Raw genomic sequence first — 23,051 nt, forward strand, 5'->3', positions numbered from 1 at the left:
AGGCATAAAATGTGATTAGTAAAATAGACTGTCCAATATCTCACACTGCTATTCTGACCTACAAACAGCTTACACAGGTAACATTTCCAAAGACTGAGCCACTGTTCAATTAAATACATACCTAGTATCATATCAAGCTCTCTACCATCCATGTGAAGTACACCTAAGGCGGCCCTTTGATGCATCTTTGGTGGGGGTTCTGTGTGAGAAGATTTGGTTGACTCCCAAGTTTTCAACTCTATGCTTTGGGTCAAGGTTTACAAACTTAAGAGACATACGTGCAGCCAAAGATCCACTGATGTGTTAAAAATATTCCAATTTTAAACTGCATCAAATCATTTTGCTTAATTAGTCTAAAATTCCAATTCAAAGTGAATGTAGGGACTCTCACTGGTCTGCATTGCTCTTGAAGGAATGCAACTCGATTGCCTTTCTCCAAAGAATACTATAGAAGAAGGTCTGCTGGAAAGTACCAGAAGAATCTCATCTATCTTCATTTTTTCCAGTAAACTTCAGAATTCTTTCCATGCAGAAATACAAAGGGAATGAAAAAGTGCTTGGGTAAATATATAAAAGTAATTCCTGACAAATAGCTACCATAAGTCAAAGGAAACAACCTACCAGCCTCTCATTTAAGCAAAGGTTTTGAATTAGTTTTCAATGGTCAGGGAGTGAAAAAAACACAGATAAGAAAACCCACTGTAGGGCAAATACTTCTCATACCAATAGGAAACTTGTGGGGGTTAAAAAAAATTATCTGTTTCTGAGAGAACCAGCTGCAGGTCTCACCTTAGGTAGACAGGTGAAGTTGTTCCAGTTAACTATCTTCCAAAAAGAGCCTCAAAAATCCTGCTACCATATTAAAAGAGCACTACTGCACAGGTGTGCAGTAGAAATACTCCAGTTAGGACTTCTGCGGACTCTTAATATGGAAATCTGAAACAAGCCTCCCAGGTGATAGTTTAGAACAAAGCAAGCTCCACCACTGAGCTTAAAATCTTCATGGCTCCCAACAAACAACTTAGATAGGCACTGACAGAAAACAACATTCTGTTTAAATTTAGTCTTGAAAGACATCAACTCCCTCTCCCCAGGCCTCCCAAAACCAAACTCAGGGCAAAAAAAAAAATCCACATCACACCTGTTTACTCTCTGTTCTACTTGCATCTTAAACTTGCTTTGGTGTTTGGAAGCACAATGTCTCTTCCCCTCTGGATGCAGCCCTAATTTTGGAAGGATTGCTACCCTGCCTGCATGCATTTATTACAAGATGCCTATGTCTTTTGAAGAAGAGCAAGGAAAATGAAATGAGTCCAGCATATGAGAGGCCATGCCTTTTTAAGGTGCTCAGAAGCATGTGGCACCTCTCCCACAGAATCCAAGAAATCTGATGAGGAGCTGGAAAATGGAGCTGTCAGAAGCAGAAGGTCAGCACATTGTAAGGACACAGAAGGACTAGAATGCCACTTTTGCTCAAGGTAAGTGTTAAATACAAAACCCTGTGATGATTAACAGATATGGCAGATACAATCACATGTATTGTGATTTTAGCAGGGTTTTAATGTATTTTCCATCTTCATCCCAACTTCCATAACTGCTAGAGCTTGCAACACCAAAAAGAGTGGGAATTCTCCATGTTCCATCTCTCCTTTCCTCTTGGTTCCAGCTCCATCCTCCCTGTCCTGCCCCTTCTGGTAGTTCACCACTAGTTTGTTTGGGTTTGGGTGCTCTGCCCCCAGCAAGCCATGGGATGAAATTTCATCCTTACACTCCAGATCCAATGTAACCCAAGTATGTTTAAACTCTGGCATAAATTCAGTCTACTTCACCAGTTGGTTTGGATGGAGACTAATACAGGGAAAGGAACAGAACAGTAGATACTGAACATGGATTATTTTATGGCATTTTGGAATTGTACCAGCAGAGGGTAAAGGCATGATAAAGCAGAGCAGACAAGGTAATATTGCACCTGCAACTCAGGAAAGGAAGGTAGCCAAGGAGAAGGAAGATTTCAAAACCAGCTAGTATCTGCACTGTGCTCTGGGAGACCTCTCCCAGCACCACCACCATATTTTCCCTGGTCACTCTCTCTCTCTTCCTCTGCTGAAAGACAGAGATACCCCCAATATTCAGGAATTGTTGTTTCCCTATCCACATTTCCTAATAACAAGTTCAGAAGTGGTAACTGCCCAATTTTAGCAGCTGAAGAATAGTTCATGGTCTCTCTCCTACAGATCCCCTTCTTCTTATGGAAACTGGAAAATCAGTCTTTGGAAATGAAGCAATGCAAACAAGTACCCTTAGAATCCTTCCAAATACCACCCTTTCACAACTATTCTTTTGCTGCTATGTCAACAAATGTCTTAATAGTACAGTTTCCATAATCATCATAACCTTGGCTTTCACAGTTCTGCATTCACACAGTTCTTACAAGAGAAGATGCATTAAACAAACAAAAAGGTTGAGATGTTTTGGAAAATTTTACACTGCCTATAAAAAGGGGATCAAAAGGACTCTCCATTTACTGTAAGATATTTTTCTTACTTCTCCTTTCCCCAGCAGATACTATGTAGACTGAAGCCTGTAAAAGACTTCTCTAAGTCTGCAATACTGATGACCAGTTGGTCAATACATGTTCTCAAGGAAGCAGTCATCCAACAGCTCCTGTACTTATATGTTTTGGCTGCTGTTTTTCATTGGTCTGAAATATGGGTTGGTTTAAAAGGGAAGTTAGCACAAAAAAATATATATTCATAACGTATTTCAGGCACTGTACTGTGACCAATATATTTAGGGGACTTGATGATGTTTCCTAGCCAGAGCTCAAAATAAAAAACCCAAGTTTGTTAACTTTCATGAAACTTAGCTGATAGCTCAGAGAACTACTGATGTTTGTCATCTTTACCAGTGGCAACTGTTGCTTTTTTCCTGAGAACACCAGCTCTGCCAAATGTAAATTCACACTCCACAGTAATTTCTCTTAACATTTTCAAGTCGTATTATCTCACTACAGTTTAAAACAGGAATGACCCAAACAAGCATCCACTGAAGTTTAAAAGATAGACTATTAGTGTTTACACAGCAGACTCAAGTGATTTACAAATGTCACTGGAAAGCAGACAGTTGGAGAAAGTTACAAAAATAAGAACTCTGAGTGTTTATAAAAATCATCATCACGCATTATCTGGGGAGCACAGGCACTGACAGAAAATCAATGGCACTTCCAGTTCCTCAGCATTCGAGCTGAAAGCTGACTTCTTTTCACTCAAGTATGCACTGAGCCCAGAACCATAATCTAAGTACCCCGATCACAAGCCTAAAATTACATTCTGTGAGTATTCCTTTCAGAGCCTAACATCTGCCAAGTTGACTAATACAAGCGATGCTTGAGCTCCCAAAGAACATCACAAATGCCATCAATCACTATCTCCAGTGGTTTAGGAGCACTACATTTTAAAACAAAACAATGACTGCAGAACAGAGAGTCCTCAAAAATTCTAGATCACTTTAGTTCATATAATTTAAAAATCAGGATACAAAACTGGAAGGAAAGACTGAAAACATTTAAACTAAAGAAGCAATATTCCAGAAGTTTGAAAGAGTCAAACTCTAGTAATAACTAGCTTTAATGTTAGAGTATTAAAAAATAGTCACTGTATCCCCTTTTACCATGAAAGGACCTACATGCAGCTTTACAATCCATCCATTTTATGTCATGACCCCACCTTCACAATGATATTTGTGAAATATTTGCCTAAGAGAGCCCAGTTCTGCTGAAGCAGATGCAATGCTCCTGTGTTAATTGGCTGGTTACCTTTGAATAAAATAAATCCTCCTCCTTACCAGTCCAGTGGAGGTGAAACTGCTAAAGCTGCACTGAGAGAAGTGTGTTGGGAATGTGCTCTGGAGAAAGCACATCCAGGGAACTGTGGTCACATAGGGGAGGAAATCTGAATTTTCTTAGAAGTTTACACACATCTTCCAGCTACAAGGAGTCCACAGGGATATTTAAAACCATTGTTCCCTTGATGCTGTTTATGATCATGAAATATTTATGGCCCATATGCTTTTGAAATAATGTTTTATATAATCTTAAACCATTAAATACATAATAGAACACTTCTCTGCAGAAAAAGAATTGATACCTCTCCCATTAAAAATACAGTGACAATTATAACACCTGAGATGCCAGCAACAAAACACACATTAATAAGCAGGCAGAATTCCTTTTGACTGCACCCATATACTGGCAGAAAAAATCCAGCCTCTCAGATAAACAAAATTAAATAGCATTAATTTCATCACAAGTTGCCTCTCTTCAGAATTTTCTCTTCCCAAACGTTGTTCTGAGCTGAGAAGAGATTCTAAACTACTCACTTTCCATTCAGAACTGTCATTTCTCTTGCTTTCAGAATGAGCATTACATTACCTCCAGAAAGGAATTCAAGCATGAGATACCTTGATTAAGTTATAGTGGCTCAACAAGCTTCTACAATGGCTTAGAGTTTGGTCACATCCTAGAAGTGTGCCAAAAGGCAGACTGGCCCTGACACATCTGTTCTTCCCCACCAAATTTCAAGGTTCTGTTCTAACACACTAAGAAATTACAGAAAAGCTGGCTAACATTTTTACAAATTTTGCTCTATTATGCTTTCTCCATTTGACTTGTTCTTGAGAACTGTTGTGACAGCTTGAATGAAATCTAAAACAGAAACAAGATCAGGCAGTGGCCCACATCTGCCAGGGAAAATTTCAACCCAAAAATAAACGATGAAGTTACAAGTGCCAAAGGTATGCTCTGCCAGGAAAAAATGAGACTATTTATGGAGAGCTAGTGCCACCAGTAATATGAAAAACATTACAGACAGAAAAACTGGGGAAGGGAAATCTTACATAAAAAGTGTGGATGGTGCTCCAATAAAGTAGGTATGAACAATGCCCTGTATGCTGTACAGTTAATGACAAAAGAAGTTCCAGGTCTCTAAAATCAAAGGGTGTAGGGTTTTATTTGTTTGGTTTTGTGGTTTTTTTAAATCCCACTAAATGGGTAAAGAAATTTTGCTTTTAATATCCATTCAATTCCACCAGAAAATATCTGTGCACCAACTGATCATTTCTTACCTGTGTTCCCGTCCCCACTCTCCATCGATGGTTTACTGGTTTCTGACGGATTGTTCATTCTTGAGTCTGCATTAAAACAGAAAGAACGATAAAACAATACTGCAAAAAATCCCTGGATCTATTCATTCCTTTTTGTTCAAGGGAAGCACAGAACAGCAGAAATTTGTTATGTGCTTTACCCTAATTCAGATTACAACACAAAAAAAGAACAACCAAAACCAGAACACAATACTGAATCTTCCAGATAAATATTATTTCAAAATTTTCTATGACATTATTCCCATATGTGAAAACACGGTATTAAGGGAATAAAAGACAGCATGCTGGAGGGCAATGATAGGTAGGAACTTAATTTTCAATACAATGAAAGTCATAGAAGAAAAAAAAGGAGGGGGGAAGAAGGAACAATGATTACACCAAGATTCAAAAACATTAAGTCTGACCATCGTGGCCTACATTATTCTTGTGTTTGTTCCCTCTGCCCCACCCCAACAAAAGAAAGGAAATTCTGTCATTATAATTAAATGGATGCCATTTTCCCACTACTGCATTTCTATTTTACTGGAATGTCACTGACACTAAGTTATTTTATATTTCCTATGTATTCATGCAAAACCATACAAATATAAATTAATTCCTCTTTCTCCCACTGGATGAATGTATTGGAAAGTCTGTTCCTGGTTTCAGAGCCTGTCAGCTGAATACAGTACAATGCAGAGGGCCTCTCCAGATGGCAGACAGAGAATATAGTTTCCTTATATAGGAATCTATACAGATGTTCTCTGTACAGCATCAGCTTTCCAGCTTATTACCTCCTCATTCCTTGCCACCGACCCCAGAGTGCCACATTATCACAAACCAAAATTACAAAAAGAATCTCAAGACAGAACAGCTCATAAAATAAAGTGTAAGCAAATCCTTGAGCACACTCTTCCATTCCCATAATGAGCTAAAAGCAAGTTGAATGAGCTTAAAATGAACCCTTTACTCCACAATATTCTCTTGCTAGGTGCTTAAAAGGTTACCTCTGTCATGTACTTTCATCAAAGCAGTGATTTCCAAAATACCAATAGGCTGAAGAAGAATACAGGAGCAGCATTAACTGTGCTGCATCCTTCCCCCAGACAGTTCCAAGAAGGCCCAGACATCTCAGTGCTGGGCAGTCCACGAAAGCTGGAAATGAGAAGATGGACTATTGCCATGTACCTGCTACTACCAGTGCACAGGAAAGACAGGGACCTGCTGGAGGGAGTTCAGAGGCCACCAATATGATCAGAGGGCTGCAGCACCTCTGCCATGGGGAAAGGCTGGGAGAGCTGGGGTTGAGGAGCCTGGAGAAGGCTCCATGAAGGCTTTACAGCAGCCTCCCAGTACCTAAAGAAGCCTGCAGGAGAGCTGAAGAGGGAATTTTTAGAAAGGCATGTAGTGACAGGGGAGAATGGTTTTAAACTGAGGGCAAGTTTGGACTGGATAATAGAAAGAAATTCTTACTGTGAGGGTGGTGAGACATTGGAACAGAATGCCCAGAGATGTGGTGGATGCCTCATCCTGAAAGTTTTCAAGGCCAGTGTGGATGAGGTTCTGAGCAACCTGATAAAGAGCAGGGTGTCCCTGCCTATGACAGAGGAGTTGGAGGGTTGAAACTGGATAATCTTTAAGGTCCCTTTCAAACCAAGTCATTCTATGATTCTGTGATCAATATTTTAAAAACTAATATAATTTTCCACATGAACAACTATGGCAGTTGAACCCAACAGAGCCTTGAAAATCCAGAGGACTGTAAAAACCACAAAACTTCCCCTGACAAGTTAACACAACCTCTCCAGAGCCTCAACTCTTCTCAGAAAGTTCTTATGTCTATTCTTAAATCTTTCAAGTGTTCAGCCATGTGTAAAAGAGATCTGGACTATCAGTGTTACCCTTGGTATAAAGGCAGATGTGTTAAACTGCTTTTTGAAAGGGAGAGGGAATGAGGAAAAACTTTGCAGCTGAGTGCTGTTGGCCCACACTTGAGTAAGTTTTGCCCCATTTTCCACAAGCTCTGCTTAGAACATTCAAGCTACAAATTCAGAGTCTTGAAAACCAGAGCTCTGCTAAGGTTGCAGGCACAGAACCTATTCCTTCCAGGCTCCTTATTTTGTCATTTCCCACATTTGGATAGCATGATTGACACTCTAGAAACAGAACACGGGTTCCACTGACTATACAGAAATGTCTGCTCTTGACTTGATCCTCTCTGATGAGAGATCCATGTTTCTATCTAGACATTGCATACATCTTAATAAATTGAGTTCATTGTTGTGGTAACAGCACACTTGTTTAGAGTGATTACAGGCAACATGCATTTGATAAGCAGCATTAGTTCATTCCTTTACACACAGATGGCTACTGAAATTTCACTTTAGAGAGCACCAAATTGGAGCCCCTGATTTGGACACAAATATGAAGAGTCCTCATCCAACAGGAAAATGAGCAAAAAGTTCTTACAAGTCAAATACATTTGGTTGTGGAAAGCAGGCAAACTCATGAGGCTACTGGACACAGGATGTAATTTCCAAGCCCAGAGCAGAAGAATAGCTTGAACTCAAGATGCAACTGACTGCAAAAGTCAAAAGAACAGGTTGAGAAGGTTGTCTCTCAGAAACATGGAATCCACTTGCAGAACCGCTTCAGAAAATTCATACTAGAAAAACAACAGAGAGTCTCCTGTTGCTTGTTTGTTGCAGGAATTGAAGTGTCAGAGCCAAGGTGCAGGATACTAATGATAGAACAAGCAAAGCAAATGAACCCAGAGGGGGAACACAGGTGTCCTGTGCACAGAACTCAAGCAGGGCAGCCACTGCTCTGTCCTATGAGGAAGCTCACACAAGAAGCCTCCCTACATGATGAGGAAGTTTGCTCAGTCACACAAAGTCATAACTGTACAGACCTCTTTCCAAAAAGCAAGCCAGGACACATTTATCTGTCAGGCTATGCTGCAAAATAAATCCCTCTAGAATAGGTTTTTTAGTGCTAGACATACACAAAGTTTATTTAACTACCAAAATCTCACCTAAATGAAGAATATTTTATTGTAAAGATCCATCCTTAACAAAGACCCCAAACATTGCTATTGAAAAAAGAAGCAAGTTGGAGGAAGAAACATCTTTCTGGTAGTGCTCAGGTTCAAGTGAAGGATAGCATCCATTATTGCACCAGCTGACTATTTCTTGTTCAATCTGTGGGCCTTCTGCATGTAAAGCATCAAGAACAATGCCGCTATTTCCATTGCAAATGGTATGACATCCATCTGAAGCACAAAACTGCTACCAGCAAAACACACTCATATCCGCGGGACACTCAACCTACTGATTCGTTCTACATTGAATAAAAAGCCTACTTGGTTTATACGTGCTCGTTCAATTACTGCTTCAAACTTAAAAGAATAAACAAATGAAGTGGGCTGAAAAACCCCAAACCTTTATGCCTTCACCTTTTTTAATTCCTTTAGATCTTCTTTGGGTTTTAAATAAAGGCCCTGGGCTACAACTTCTGCCAACATTATCTAAAAACAAACTCCCCAGAAGGAAGGATCGAAAGCAGCAGGTGCATGATTGAAATCAAACTCTCAGGAGTGAATACATTCCACGCTCTACTCTGCTAGCAGGGCTGAGGTGACGCCAGGCAGTGCTGTGCCAGCCTTTCACACACCCTCAGGAACATTTCCAAAGGCATTCAGGAGAAAGAAGCAGTGGACATAAGACCAACCTGAAGCTTTATAAGGACTGTACACAGCTGGCAAAGCAAAGAAAATCTTAATGTGGTATACACCATTAACTGTTTCCTTTCACCCATTAAAGTGGAACTGCCTAATACTCCATTTGCACCAGCAAAAATGATTCATTTATGTGCATGGAAAAAACGAAGTTTAACGTGAGTGAAAACATGACAATAATTATTTAGAAATTAATTTCTTAAAACCACATCATATTCGGAAACAAACATACTCGAACATTTGCTTTAAAATTTATCATCCAAAAATATATTCTGTTACTTAGAGACGTAATTCTTACATGAACTTATATGATGGAATGAAAAGAATAATAAAATATATATGTATATACATATATATATATATTAAGCTTCAGGGGGAAAATAAATAAAAACCTATTGTAAAATTGAGATGATCCATTACTATAAATAACTCTAAAAGACACGAAGAAGGAATTGTGGCATGTCTGCTCTGCAGTCCTGATGGAATCTCAGCGCAGGAAATGTATTATCCCAGTAACCTTAAACACAGCTTGCAACGGTATCAATGGCAACCACTGTGCACTCCCCCTTATTTTCTATTACACACGAAGAACCTTTCTATATTAAAAATACACAGACATAACATACATTCTGTTGTGGAATGGCTCAATACAGTTACTAAATTCCTTCAACACTTAGGTTCCCTCTCATTCATTTTAATGCTTTAAAATTCGTAACACACAGATATGCAAGTCAAGTCCAGTGTTTGTTAGAAGGCAAAATGCTTCTCAGACTGAAATCCTAAAAGCAAAAGGTCTGTATTAATATCACCCAAGTCTGTGCAGAGGAAAGGAATTCTCCTGGAGGGAGGGAAAAGAGCAAAACAAACAAACAAACCAAAGCATGTTATTTCCCTGGTACAGATCGAGCTATCCATCTAGCAGGCAGCTACTTGCTGCCGATTCACTGGTGAGTTTCAGCCCCAAAAATACCTTCTGCATATGTGATTAAGCCACTATGCATAGTCAATCTCCCAGCCTCGGTGTCCGCAAGAAAGAGCTGAGCTGGTACCCACCTAGAACGTAGTCGCTGCAGTCCAGCATTGCTGTGGTATCCTCTACAGGTTCAGATAGTCCAAGGAACGGGAGAATGGCAATTTCTATCAAATCTACACTACTGCTCTGACTGAACATGAAAGGGAGTGGGGAGGTGGGGGGAGAAATACAACTTCAGTTACACCATAGCAATCTTCAACTGAACAGGGAAACTTCAGTTGCTGTGTGGAGTTTTAGTCTCTACTACTAGCTGTGTCTGACATTGTCAAGGCGACTGAAGCGTGAAAAGTTCCCCTTTTTGTAATAAAATAGAAACAAAGATTGCAGCTGGCAGTTTCCATAATGAAGCTTAATCAGTATGCGCCTGATTAGGGCCTTATGCAAATCTCCTCTCGTTAGCACAGCAGCCAGCACTTTGAAGTCCATGAACAATTCATTTGCAGAGTACACTGAAAGCGCTCCCTGCATAATTTAAATCACGGTATAAATATTTATCAGCTCATTTGCATATTAATTGGCAGTGCATGAAGGGAAAAATTATCTCCCGAGTGCCAGCATAATAATTAGGGAACAAAATGAATTTTCTTCCAATAGCTTGGCTTCTCAGCCCTAACTCGAGCACAGTACCACAGGGGATCAGGGAGGGGAAGAGACAGAGTTCTGTTCAAATGCCACTGAAATGACACGTACAAATTAGAAACAACTCTACAGACTTAAGCACCTTTAATCTTATTCCTGCTGGCAACAATAACATCAGTAATAAAGGGGATTTGGAAAAAGCTTTCTACACAATCCAAATAATCCCACGAAAACAATTAGCAAGGTAGAAGCTGAACACAAAGCTGTTAAACTGGTGCTTGCACATCTGCGTGGAGTTTTCCACATCCAAACATGCACTGTCTCAGCAAGGTCCCGGGAAGGGAAGAGAGTCCTACCAGGGCAAGGAAGTGGCACGATTCCCTTTAAACAGCTGAAGAGCTTGGTGATTCATTATCGGGTAATCCCTTTGCCACGGCCAACTTAACAGCAGTGGATATGTCAAGTATTGTGTAACATTTGACACCCATTAATCTATCCCGAGTGAAATCAAAATAGATTTAGTCTTTTGCTTTCCAATGACTTCCAAAAAAAAAAAAAAAAAACAAACCAAAAATCTAATACTAATCCCTTCAAGCACATACACAATATGGCTAAAGAGAGCTTACTGCAGAGCTATGGTGTTTGAAAGGGGCACGTCACACCCACGTTGCATCTTTGAAGCATTCAGTGATAAAAAGAATGTCATTGCTGCTGTGACCACAAAGTATGCTGGAGCACTGGAGAACTGAGGAGAGGCTTTGGTCTATGGAGAAATCAATCTTCTTTTCCAAAAGTGGTCCACAGAAGTAAGTGGGCTAACTATGAGGCTCTATTAAACCATTTCAAATAGTTTGTTTGCTACTCAAACATTTGTGTCCTAAACAGCAATAACATTTATATAAAAATTCAAGCACGATGTGGACATCACAAAATTTATTACTCCATATTCTGATCAGGCAAAGGTAATATGATGATGCAGATGATTACAGGGTTGAGCCACCCACTTCCAGGTGCTAATACGAATTTAAAAAGTTGTTTTTCTCTTTTCTTTCCTTTAAAAATACCCTAGCTGTACTTTTCTTCTTCTCATTTCTGAAGTGAATTCAAGCACCACCTCTCCAAACAAGAGGGAGTGAGAGAAAAGGGACTTCTCAATCATCCAGTACTGACTGGAATTTATTTCCACGCTTGACCTCTTCTTCTGTTCAGGTTCATATCTCTACTTAACACAAGATGTTCCCAGCTATATATTTAACATGAGTGATCTACACTTGAAAAAGATTGCAAGAAGAGAGGGAGAAGGTGCTCCCTACTACAGGGAAACAACTGCATGTGCTGAATAGGTTTTCCTAACACCTTGTTTGCAACTTGGTTTTCTACTCATTCATGTGTCCTCCTGAGACCTCTGAGGCACATCTTTGTGGTTCACAGGGCTCGAGCAAACTTCACTCCTGCATACCTGCTTTTGGAGTGCACTGGGAGACAACCCATTTGCTTTATGGGAAGAGCCTGAACAGAGACGGTGTGACAAACCAAGCACTTGGCAAAGCAGGTGGCTGAGCTGCGGCAGCAGCAGAGCAGGACAGCAGTGCTCTCTCTCCTCAAAGCAGAGTGTGCTGGGCTGGTGGCTCACAGGTGCAGCCCCGAGAGCGCAGGAAGCGGCCGTTAGAATCCGGCTCACGCGTGGCCCTGCCTGATCTGCCTCACCAGCATCAACCCCCACACACATAACAGCCTAATTGAAATCAAACATTATGGGTTGACCTGTCAAACCAACAACTGGCCAAAAAAAAAGGAGACAAGTAAACAAAAAACCACCCCAAATCCAACAGCCAATCAGAACCAAACTCCACAAAAAACCCAATGGTTCTTTCAGTGACCACTTCATTCTTTGACAATTTTATTATCTTGCCTTTTATCTAAGCTCATAGAATCATACAGTGGTTGGGTTGGAAGGGACCTTAATCATCACAGAGCTCCAAACCCCTGCCCTGGGCAGGGACACCTTTCACTGGACCAGGTTGCTCAAAGCCCCATCTAGCCTGGCCATGAACACTTCCAGGGATGGGGCATCCACTTTAGTTTTGTTTAAATTTACCACTGTCAGTCTTTTAATCTCTGCTGTAGTAGAGAAGGAAAATGTCTGGGGAGGAATGGTGCCTATCACTCTGTTCCAAAACCAGTGGTGGGATACATTAATTTAATGTTCTCTTTAGGTTCTGCCACAACACTGCCACTTCTTTTCTTTATGGCTACTTATTAAAAGTTACTTAACACCCTGAACCAAGGACATACTTCTGGTACTTATGTTTAAGCAAAACAGCACTCTGGGCTTTGCTCACACTTGCATTTTTCATCCAAAGACATCTCTCAGAACAGAAAATGCTGCACCTCGTGATAAGCAAAAAGCTCTCCTCATCCCATGAAACTACAGGAATCTCAAAAAATGTGTCTCTCCTCTTCAGCCAATTCTAGTTTTTACATTCATTATTTTTTCCCCCATAATCCTATTCAAACTCTTCCTTAAAACCAAAGGAACTAACACAGAGCCAGGTATGACAAAGGCGGATTTTCTTCAGCCAAACACTTTGGAACCTGCAGATAACATTCCAGGAGACGCTTTCTACCCCATTTTTGACACTTTCCATGTATTTTCCACACCACACCATTTCAAATGAATGTCTTCCTTTTGCAGTCTGCCCCACCAATATGTTACTTTCTTTATTTTATAATGACAATACCTGATTTCCTTCGGAAAGGGAACATCACTTTTACCTGTAGACTATGCAACTCTTGTTCTTTTATGTGGATGTGTTTCCATATATTACTAAAATGTCACTTACTACATGCCCTCCGTGACAGGTAAGAAATTTCTACCCCCATGCAGCTCAGTGACAAGCATGACCTTTGCAAACTTCAGGGCCACACTTTGTGATGAGATTGCCCAATAAGCCAACTCATTATTTCCCTTTTAAACAGTGAAGTGCAAAGGAATGCATACAAATGGAATACAAAATACAAGGAGAGGAAATACAGCATCACCTGCGACATTAGCATGCTGCCTTCATTAGTGTATCAATGCCTAGGACATTTTACCTTGAAGCTACCACACTTTAGCTCAAGGCATTTCCAAGTGCCCATCCCACAAGCCAAACGAAGCCTAACAAATATTTCAACAAACACAACTCCAACGTGCTATTAAAAAAATTGTAAAAATCACATACTTCAACAAAATAAACTGTCAATACAGTTGGCACAATCCTCTTAGAGTAATTACAGACAGACAGCAGCCTGTTCATAGCTAGGGCTGCAAGCTAACTCTAATTTTAGCCACCACCTTTGACTGTGGCTAACAGAATTGATTTTATCTGAAAATTGGTAAGTTTGCTCTAAAAGCTAAAGAGTAGCTGTCTGGAAAAGTCAAAGAAAATTGGCCTGTTTTAAAATTACCAGTCATTAGGCAATTGCTATGAATTGGAATTTTAGTCTACATCTAATTTTACTTCTCACAAACTCAAACCATAACTATCCTTTAAAACTTTCAACCACACAAAATGCCTTTCAAAATTCCTTTGTGTACATTTTTAAAGGAAATTAAGCATGTAGAGAGCTAAGCAGGAATGCTAATTTATCTTATCAGTGCAGGACAGCGGATACTTGTAAGCACCTGATACATTAATATAAAAAGATTTGTTTGTGGGTTTGGTTTTTTATGCCTCAACTTATTTTTGTCCACAGAAGGTACCAACTACCATGGAGTAAGTATTTTTTTCACAGAAAGAAAACTGTGCACATGACAAATTTACAATATTACCACACGAGGAAGGAAGAAAAAAGGGGGGCAGTGATATGATGAGAGAAAATAAAATAAATACCCTTATTCAAAAAGTACAGAATTAAAACTTCCACAAGCAAACAGTCTTACTTGAAACTCACAGCTGATTCTGTCATTCAGGTGCATCATCTGAACACTTCTGCCCTACCCTTACTGTCCGCAAGCCATGGGACATAAGAAAGCATCCATATTGTATTTACATAAAAGCTTTTTTTCATCCTGTTGAATGTTTTCTTTTCAATAGCAAAGGATACAAATTCAGTGCAGTCAACCCTTGTTGTCTAAGTAAATGTTATCGTCATAACATTTACTAGGAAATGATGGAGTATTTTGAAGAGCAGCAAGGTCTTTACATCTCCTGAATTAAGTTCTCATGTTCCACTCATTATGTTCCCACAGTTTTCATGACATAATGGCTTGAGACTTTTTCGTGCTGAGTGTTTTTTGTTTATTTACATCATAAGCACTGACTCCAGGAACTTAATTCAAAAACCAACTCAAAGTGTCACACCTTTGAAAACCAATTTATGTTGTTTAACTACCATGTTCCACCTGCCACAGAGCTGTTGCACATTAGCACATTTTATTGCTTCAGGGCATTCACCTCCTTCCAATTTCACTTGAAGTTAGCATAGAAAATGAACAAACCATGCTGATTCCACCACACTTCAGGTATGGTTCAACACCATTCCACAGTCATTGTTCAGTAAACTTGTGTATGAAAAGTAATATGCAAACTTAAGCAGGATTTTTTTAAAAACACACATAAAAATTTCTTAAAATGCGACTATTATATGGAAAATACCTGTTTTGAATTTTTGTCCACTTAGTGGGTGTCATTCTCCTTTAAAATTATTGGTTTGTCAAATCTAAAATACTTCACACCGACAAGTACTGAACACCTCGGGTAGGTGCAGATTAGTTAACACCTCTTGTTTTTTATTACTTTTACAGGATTTGCATACTTCACATTACTTTTCAAAAAAGGACTGCAGGACAAACTAAAGTCTGACAAGAAGACTGATGTGAAGTTACATGAACAAAACATAAGGGAGGGCTGGAGAACAAGATCAGTAAAACTAACATTTATCCAAATTAGGAAAATAGGGACAATTTGAGGATGCAGGTGTGTGTTACAGCAGTACTGAGGGGAAAAAAGCCATATTACTTCATCCTCCCCCAAACAAACCAATCCAAAAACAACCTCATGAGAAGCTTGCGAGTTTTTATGCATGCTGCATCTTGGGGCAGCTGGAGAACCTTGAGCACCATTGGGCACCAACCCCATGAGAAATGGGGTGACCCCAAATTTCCCCTAGCAGGGAACACCAGCCAATGCAGACCCAAAGTGGGGTCATTTGTTCCCAAAAATTACATTTATGGGAATGTGTCTTCCCCACATGCTACTGAAATTGTGCACACATTTGAATGGGAAAGGTAAATGCAGTTCATACTACCAAAACAACAAGCAATAAAGGTAGCATAAATACTGGTAGTTTCAAACTGTTTTTGCAATACACACTAAATATACCAAATATTTCAGAAAAAATAAATATTATCTAATATGCAAATCACTTGCCTTGACATGCAAAAAGTACTTACGCCAAGCTCAAATATTGAACAGAAATATTTGTTTTACCAGCTGTATGAACTATTGCACTCTGTAAGCATCACTGTATGTGCATTCCAAAAGCATTAATTTTGCCTCCCTGTGTCCACTCACATAACAGGGACAAGCCCTCAAAGCTTAGAAATGTTATTTTCAAACTCACCTGTTAATCAAAACATAATGCCTTATGCCAACATGCTGTTTCCCTGTTCTCCACTTTGCCAAAGTAGCAATTACTAGTCTAGCTTGACGAACAGGGGTTCTACAAAGAAGAGACTAATTCAGTGCCTGACTTAACCACACAGCACTGCTCAAATCCCAGAGCCTCCACACCACTTGTCATTAACTACACTACAGGTCACTCTCAAAACACATAAATCAAAGTCAGGGATTTCAGCTTACAATGAGTCCTGCTGGAGCCAACTTGATTCATCAATACCAACAGCCCTGATAGTATTTGGCTCTAGTTAGCTAATTAGAGTGTTGGACAAACAAATTAATAGCAAAAAGCACATGTGCAATCTCTGCAGTTCACTGTATGAATTTAAGTTGCATGGCTGTTGTGCTCACGCTTTGCAGGAGCTGCTTTTGCTCTCTCTTCCTTAATAACTATCTCAAATCCGAGGAAGGATATTGCTTTAATGCCCTCAGCACACTGATCCAGACACTATTAACACCTGTAGGAACCAGAAGACATGTCATGAGAATGCTTCTTTCTGAAGCTTAAATTATTTGATCTCAAAAGAGGAAAAGGCCAAATTCCAGACAAGTTGCTTTGTATGTTACAAATTGAACAAAAAATTGCCAGATGCAAGATCTGAAGGAAGAAACAGAGTTATTCACACTGCAGACACTGATTCCATCCATCAACACACCTATCCAAGCATCTATCATTTTGGCTGCTCAGAGCTAGCATAAGAATATATTTGCTATCAGCCAGAAATAAAACATATCCAGTGCTTGGGCACCTGGGTCTTTAATTTATAATAATTTAAGAACAGCAGAAAGTGAAAACCACAGCATAACTACACATATAAAGTACAACTAGATGAGCTTTTCCAGATACTCACAAGCTTGGTTTTGCCTGTTTTAGCATCTATGCTGGGCTAAAGCAGAAAAGGCATTGATCAGCTGTTCCAGGAAATAACCACAAGAAGGGGTTTACTAGAAGCAATGTTTAAGGGCAGGTAGAAGGACTGACACCTGTGGCTGTGTTTGCAGAGGATTTACTGGGAGGACATGCACACTTTTATTTGCAGGCCCATGGACACACCACTGAAGGTAGGAATGTCTTGTTTATTTCTCCAGCAAATCAGAGAAGAGGTAGTAAACTTTTCCACACTGCCTCACTTTTTGTAACTTATTTTGATTGGAACTGTTAGCTTGATAGGGGCAGAATCCTCTCAAAAAAATAAAAAAAATCACTGTCTACTTAAAAATTACAGAGTAAAAGAAGATAATTGAAAAAATTAGGCCAAAAGGCCTAAAATTTTTCAAAAGTGATGCCCAGAATACTTAAATACTTAAGTTCCCCATTCCTCAATAAAACACAAGTCCCATATATGGGTATTTCTTTTTCACAGAGAAATCAAAAATTAAAACCAAGACACTTAATTTAGGGCCCTGTCAGTACCACAGCCATGGGCCATTAATGCTGAGGCAGCAAAAAGCAGCACTGCTGCCTCCTACACACCTACACAAGAGAATTGGTCTGTCTTAAAACTACTCCAACTATAAGAAGAAATACTAACCCAGATCTGGTTTTTAATCCAAGAGGAGAAATGTTTACTCCGGTAAAACACAAAGGCAGCAAGGACAGAGAAATGAACAAATGGGAAAGATGGTTCCAGCTGGACTATTGCCTTAAAACATTCACTGCAGCTTCAGTCCACTCCTGTTACACATCCATCTCATGAATTCTGTCATGCAAATTATGTAACAAACAGAAGAAATTAAAATCTCAAACCAGTTATTTATTTCCTCTTTGGGACACTGACTCTCAGCACCAACACTGACAACTTTTATATCAAGTACACTTACACATGCACATACCCCTCCAATGCCACTCTGGAGAATACTCTGATTTCTGGTCTCACACAGGCAATTTCCATGCTCAAAAATGGAAATGTGATTCCTACACAGTAAAACTTAACTATAGAATCACTTATTTTCGTCAGATGCTTTGAAGGAGGCATTAGAATTGCAGGGTTTGAAAGTAAAGAAAATGAGGAGTTGTTGACTGACAGAAGCAGCAGCAGCAGAGTAACAAATAAAATTATAGCAGTAAGTAGTTTAGCACAGACACAGCTTAGAGTACTAAACCCCAAATTCAAGGAACTGCTCACATAAGAATTTTAAAAAAACCAAAAACTACTAGTAACCCTAAGATGTCATAGTAGACCAATCTACAGAAATTAAACAAGTACACCTCATAAATGTCTGAGACCTCGGTATAAAACCCCTGTAGGCTGATCTAGAGCATCAAGCCAAGCTGAAAACTGGAATTCTCAAGGGACACCACAGCTCTGTTGACATTAACAACAGATCACAATTGAAGCTATTTACAAGCAATCTCACATTAACCCTCAGAATTTTTCACATATACATATACAGTTGATACATAAACATACATACTTTTTATTTATGCATATTTCATGTTTTATATAAAACATGTATACTATAGTATATATTGTGTATATATATTATGTTTATTTTTTTTTAATAAGGTAGTGATCTCAGATTTCTCAAAGCTTCTAAGCCTGCTGTTCTGAAAACAGTTTATATATTCCGTTTTCCTGCAGAAAGGTACCACAACAGTGCCAACCCAGTGGAAGAAATAGCATAAAGAGCAAGTCAGCATACAGCGCTGTTTTCATCACTTTTGTCCAATCTTGATCAAAAGGCAACTTGCTGCAGTGAGAATGAACAAACAAGAAAAAAAGTAAAGCCCTTAAATGGCAAGACACCATCATCCCCAAAAATCCAGCCACAAACAGCCCAAAAGCTGCCAACTGACCACCACTGTTGACTTGAATGAAAATCATTCCCCAGCCTTCTTAGGAAGTCAGTCACCACTGAAAGAAGAGCAATTCAGTATTCAGGAAAAAACCCTCAAGCTAAGCTCTCCAGCAACACTCAATATTGCACTGACATTTTAATACTGCACTGAGTTGATCTAACATGCCATTTTAAAAGGACCTGTATTCCACATTGCTTTCACAATCCCTCACCATCACATAGAGACTACTCATTAAAAATGCAGAGAAAGTTAGCAAATTCTATGGGATTTAACTAAGTCAGAGGCAATTAAAAAAAAAAAAAAACCTCTGTAGCATTCCATTTCCAGCAAGCCTCACAACACTGGTGAAATGCATGTAAAAAGGCTACAAAATTCAGCACCCTGCATGAGCCTGCAAGAAGCGTGAATACGAGCATCTTTTCCATCCAATGTCACAGTCTCAAAATGACAAGTCCTTTTTTGCCTGCCTACCGGCGAGTCTACACTCCTCTTTTCTTCTTTTGAATTTTCCCCAACTTAAATTGAATGCAAATAAGCCAGGTGTGGTCCCCAGAGCAGTAATCTGCAGATAGTCCCCACCGAGTTCCCATAGCAACTTGCACAGCTGGCCACGAGAAAGAGGTTGTATCTGCTTCATATTGGCTACAGAGTTTAAACACTCAGCAAGTGAAACACCAATTATCGCATCTTGTAAAGGAAACATCTACTAAAAAGAATATCCATTTTTCCTTGATTAACACAGCAAAATAAACTTCTGGATATGCTCCTAGTTCAGCACTTGCTCAGCACGTAAAGTGAATATCTGTTATTTAGAAGAGGCAATACCTATGAAGGAAATGGCTTCTCTTTTCTGCTGCAAGGAGCTCAAGTTTAAGAAACACTACAGCGTTTGGAAAATGCCTGCCATTCTGTACCTTGCTGTCAAGAAAAACCACAGCTGGAAGAGAAAACTCAGAAACTCAAATCCTTCCGGACAAGTTATAAGACTTCCACAACACAGTACCTCTCTGACAAGTGCTTTGTAATATTTCAAATTTTCACTGTACTCTTTCTGTATCAGCTTTCAGTGTAAAAGCCTGAAGTTACTCTGCAGCTGTTTATTCCATAGAAATCATGCCTTTTGTTCCTTACCTACAAACATGGATCCCCCTTCTATTAATTCCATGCCTTCCTGCATCCTGCACACACAGCTTGCTACTTTTGCCTGCAATTCTTCATCCCAGCCTTCTCACTGTGTCCATTCCATATCAGCAGGCTAAAAAGCCAAGGAGAAGGCACTGGGGCTGATGTGGAACCTGACTGGCACAGATGTGTACTGGATGGTAAACCCACTAGAAAAGCCATACAGGTACAAGACCAGGCTTTCTCTGCTTTTCCTCTGGCACAGCCACAAGCAGGAAATCTCTCCTCTCCTCAGGCTGTGCTTTCAGGTAAGAACAGGTTTAGGGGAAAGGATGAGCTCAGATATCCCTGCTAACATCCTATGGCTCTTGGGAAGCAGGAGCACAGATGGTACCTAAGATCACCCTCTCCCACCCCCAATTACAAATCAAAGACTTTTTGGGGCAGAGGATGTTGCTAAACATGAAGTAACCTCAACAGATTTTTCTCTGCCATGAATCCGCACTAACATCCCACTGAAGCCCTGCAAGCTTTGGGGAACCCAACTGCAGCAAGGAGTCCTACAGTCTAAGCATACAATAAAGAACATTCTTTTCTATTTTGCTCTGAATCTATCTTCTTCTGTAGCACTACTTTAATGGCCCCTACTTCTTGCACAAAAAGGATCCATGAACTGGAGGCTTCTATTCCCCCTCCAGGACACTTCACTGACTTCTGCCATAGCCCCCTTAGCTCTATCTTCCAGGATGATAATAGTTGTCCATAAAAAGTGTGAATGGATTCCACAAAATGTACCCAATACTGCTTTTCTACATATTTTTTAATGTCTAAGGAGAAGAGCTGTAAGTCTAGCACCCAAGAGAAAGAAGTACTAATGGATTGTGGTACAATGCTATTTTTTCTTATATTGTTTTGCACACTGATCTTTTCTTCCTAAGTCCTAGCATTTGATTGGCTTTTTGGCTACTTGTTGAGAATGAAAATACAGCAGTTATTTCCATGAAAAATTGTAACATGAAGGATCTCATACCTGAAGCATTAGGAATCCCTAGATTAACTGCACATAAACTCAGGATCTTATTTCTTATTCACCAGGGAATTAATATAATTGAAACATGATAATCTGTTCAATTTGGGTAAAATTGGACAACTGTTTTTGAGGAAGAGTGGAAAGGAAAAGACAGAAAAACACAATACAAACCTCTCTTTGCTTTGGAAACCTGGTTAAGTAAAAATAACAACATGATGCTTATCAGTCTCCAGAAGAGCAGGAGGTTGATAAGAAACAGACTCAGCATCAGTCACTCCTGTTTGTGCTGACTTTACAAAATGCCTGTCCTTGTACCTGGCACAGCCATCTCTCAGTGATCCCTACTCCTCAAGGAGGGCATGACAAGCTCACCCACGAACATTCAGCCTGTAACTTCACAAGAGACCACCATTATGCCAGCTGTCTCATATGAGAATGTACATTTATCTAGGAAAGGGGAAATATAAACAAACAGGAGCAGTTCAATCTACATATTGGACATTAACTATAAATTTTATTCCTCCATAAGATACATAAGACACTGTACACCTGTGAGCTCTTCCCATTATCCCACCTGTGGGAACTAGCCTTAATCCATCACTAACTTGAAAGCTGCTCATTTGCTTAAGTACTTTTGGTTTTCTTCTCTACCCTTTCTGCCTTCCAGATTTCTTTTCTTTTTCTAATCAGCAGCACTTCAAAGAAACAGCTGAGCTGGTGGCATTAAAATGACCAGGGAAACACACAAAGCTTTAGCAGGGCACAACCACTCAGCAAGAGAAACATGCCATTTAGTGTTTAAAATGATGACTGTAAGCCCACTCAATTGGGGGAAAAAAGGAAGAATCACAATTCATTAGAAGGAAGAAAAAAATAGTATTCCCCTATACACCTGGCATAATTTCCACTTTAAGAACTACACCATATTAACATTGACAGTCCACTGCATATTAATAAAAGCCAAATACTTAAAAACTGAAGGCACTCAGTCTGTATTGCAAGTCAGTAAGTTTGCAGATTTTACAGGAAGAAACAAAAGAGGCATACAACTGGCAGAGTCTGGAACCTGGGAGGCTGAAAAATGAAGAGATTTTACACTTGAAGTGAACATGCAATTTCGAAAGAATTAGTAGTAATACCAGCTAATACTGGTATAGCAAATAAATATTTAATGTCAGGTGTTAAGGAGGAGACACTCTAAATGCAAATTGACTCATGCACACACACATATGCTCTCTGCTCTCATATGCATCCCTTACACCAACAAAGAGACAAGTTTTGTACATCTCAAAACCACAGAAAATTTAAGTACATATTGATTCTGTCCTCTACAGCTCCCATCTCTGCTGTGGTTCTTACATGATATTTGTTGCATGCTGAGGACAAACTTGCACTGAAATTGCCCATATCCAATTCAAATGTCATTTGACCAACTCTAACCCTAGACATAGCACTTGCTTATGAACAGCTTGAATATGGAGCATGGAGGGGAAGGGAGAAGGTAACAGGGAGGAGTGAAGGTTTAGCCTTCTGATGAGACCTGGAGATAAACACAACATTTCTGTAATAAAAGGAGGCCATTGAGCACCTCCTGTGTAACTACAGCCTCAACTTCCAGGTGATGGATTAGATTAAGAACAATCTCATTAACACACTCTAATAGACAGAGCTATAAACCATTTTCTTAGGTTCAGCTGTTAACTGGCAGTTCATTTTTTATAAGGCATGCCCCAAGACTGAAAACCAGCATCAGTTTCCCACAACTGGATCTCACTGCGCACCTTGGACTGGTTAAAGAGGCTCCCTTAACCATAACCCCTTACACTCATTGAGCAAGTCACTGTTCACTAGGTCAAACTTGGTGTAACCAAAGATTCTGAATTTTAAACTCAGTATGGCAGGCTTTTCACATTCTGAATCCATCTCCAAACATCTCTGGCTTTGTTAGC

General features: G+C 39.6%; 1 protein-coding gene across 7 annotated transcripts in view; it reads right to left on the reverse strand.

Moving 5' to 3' along the window:
* The window catches only part of POU2F1 (POU class 2 homeobox 1), a 102,580-nt gene that overhangs the window by 38,346 nt on the left and 41,183 nt on the right, over positions 1 to 23,051 (reverse strand). For 3 of the 7 annotated variants that reach the window (XM_033052789.2, XM_033052785.2, XM_033052784.2), the window contains exons 1-2: positions 9,929 to 10,130; positions 5,122 to 5,187 (exon numbers count right to left, since the gene is read on the reverse strand). In XM_033052789.2, the coding sequence (XP_032908680.1) occupies positions 5,122 to 5,187; positions 9,929 to 10,046 (184 nt within the window). In that variant the 5' untranslated portion in view covers positions 10,047 to 10,130. Of the gene's footprint in view, positions 1 to 5,121; positions 5,188 to 9,928; positions 10,132 to 23,051 lie in introns of those variants that run through there. The other 4 variants (XM_033052791.2, XM_033052790.2, XM_033052786.2 and 1 more) reach the window with 3 other exon arrangements.

Source organism: Catharus ustulatus, chromosome 2 (genome assembly GCF_009819885.2).
Source record: "Catharus ustulatus isolate bCatUst1 chromosome 2, bCatUst1.pri.v2, whole genome shotgun sequence".
NCBI lineage: Eukaryota > Metazoa > Chordata > Aves > Passeriformes > Turdidae > Catharus > Catharus ustulatus.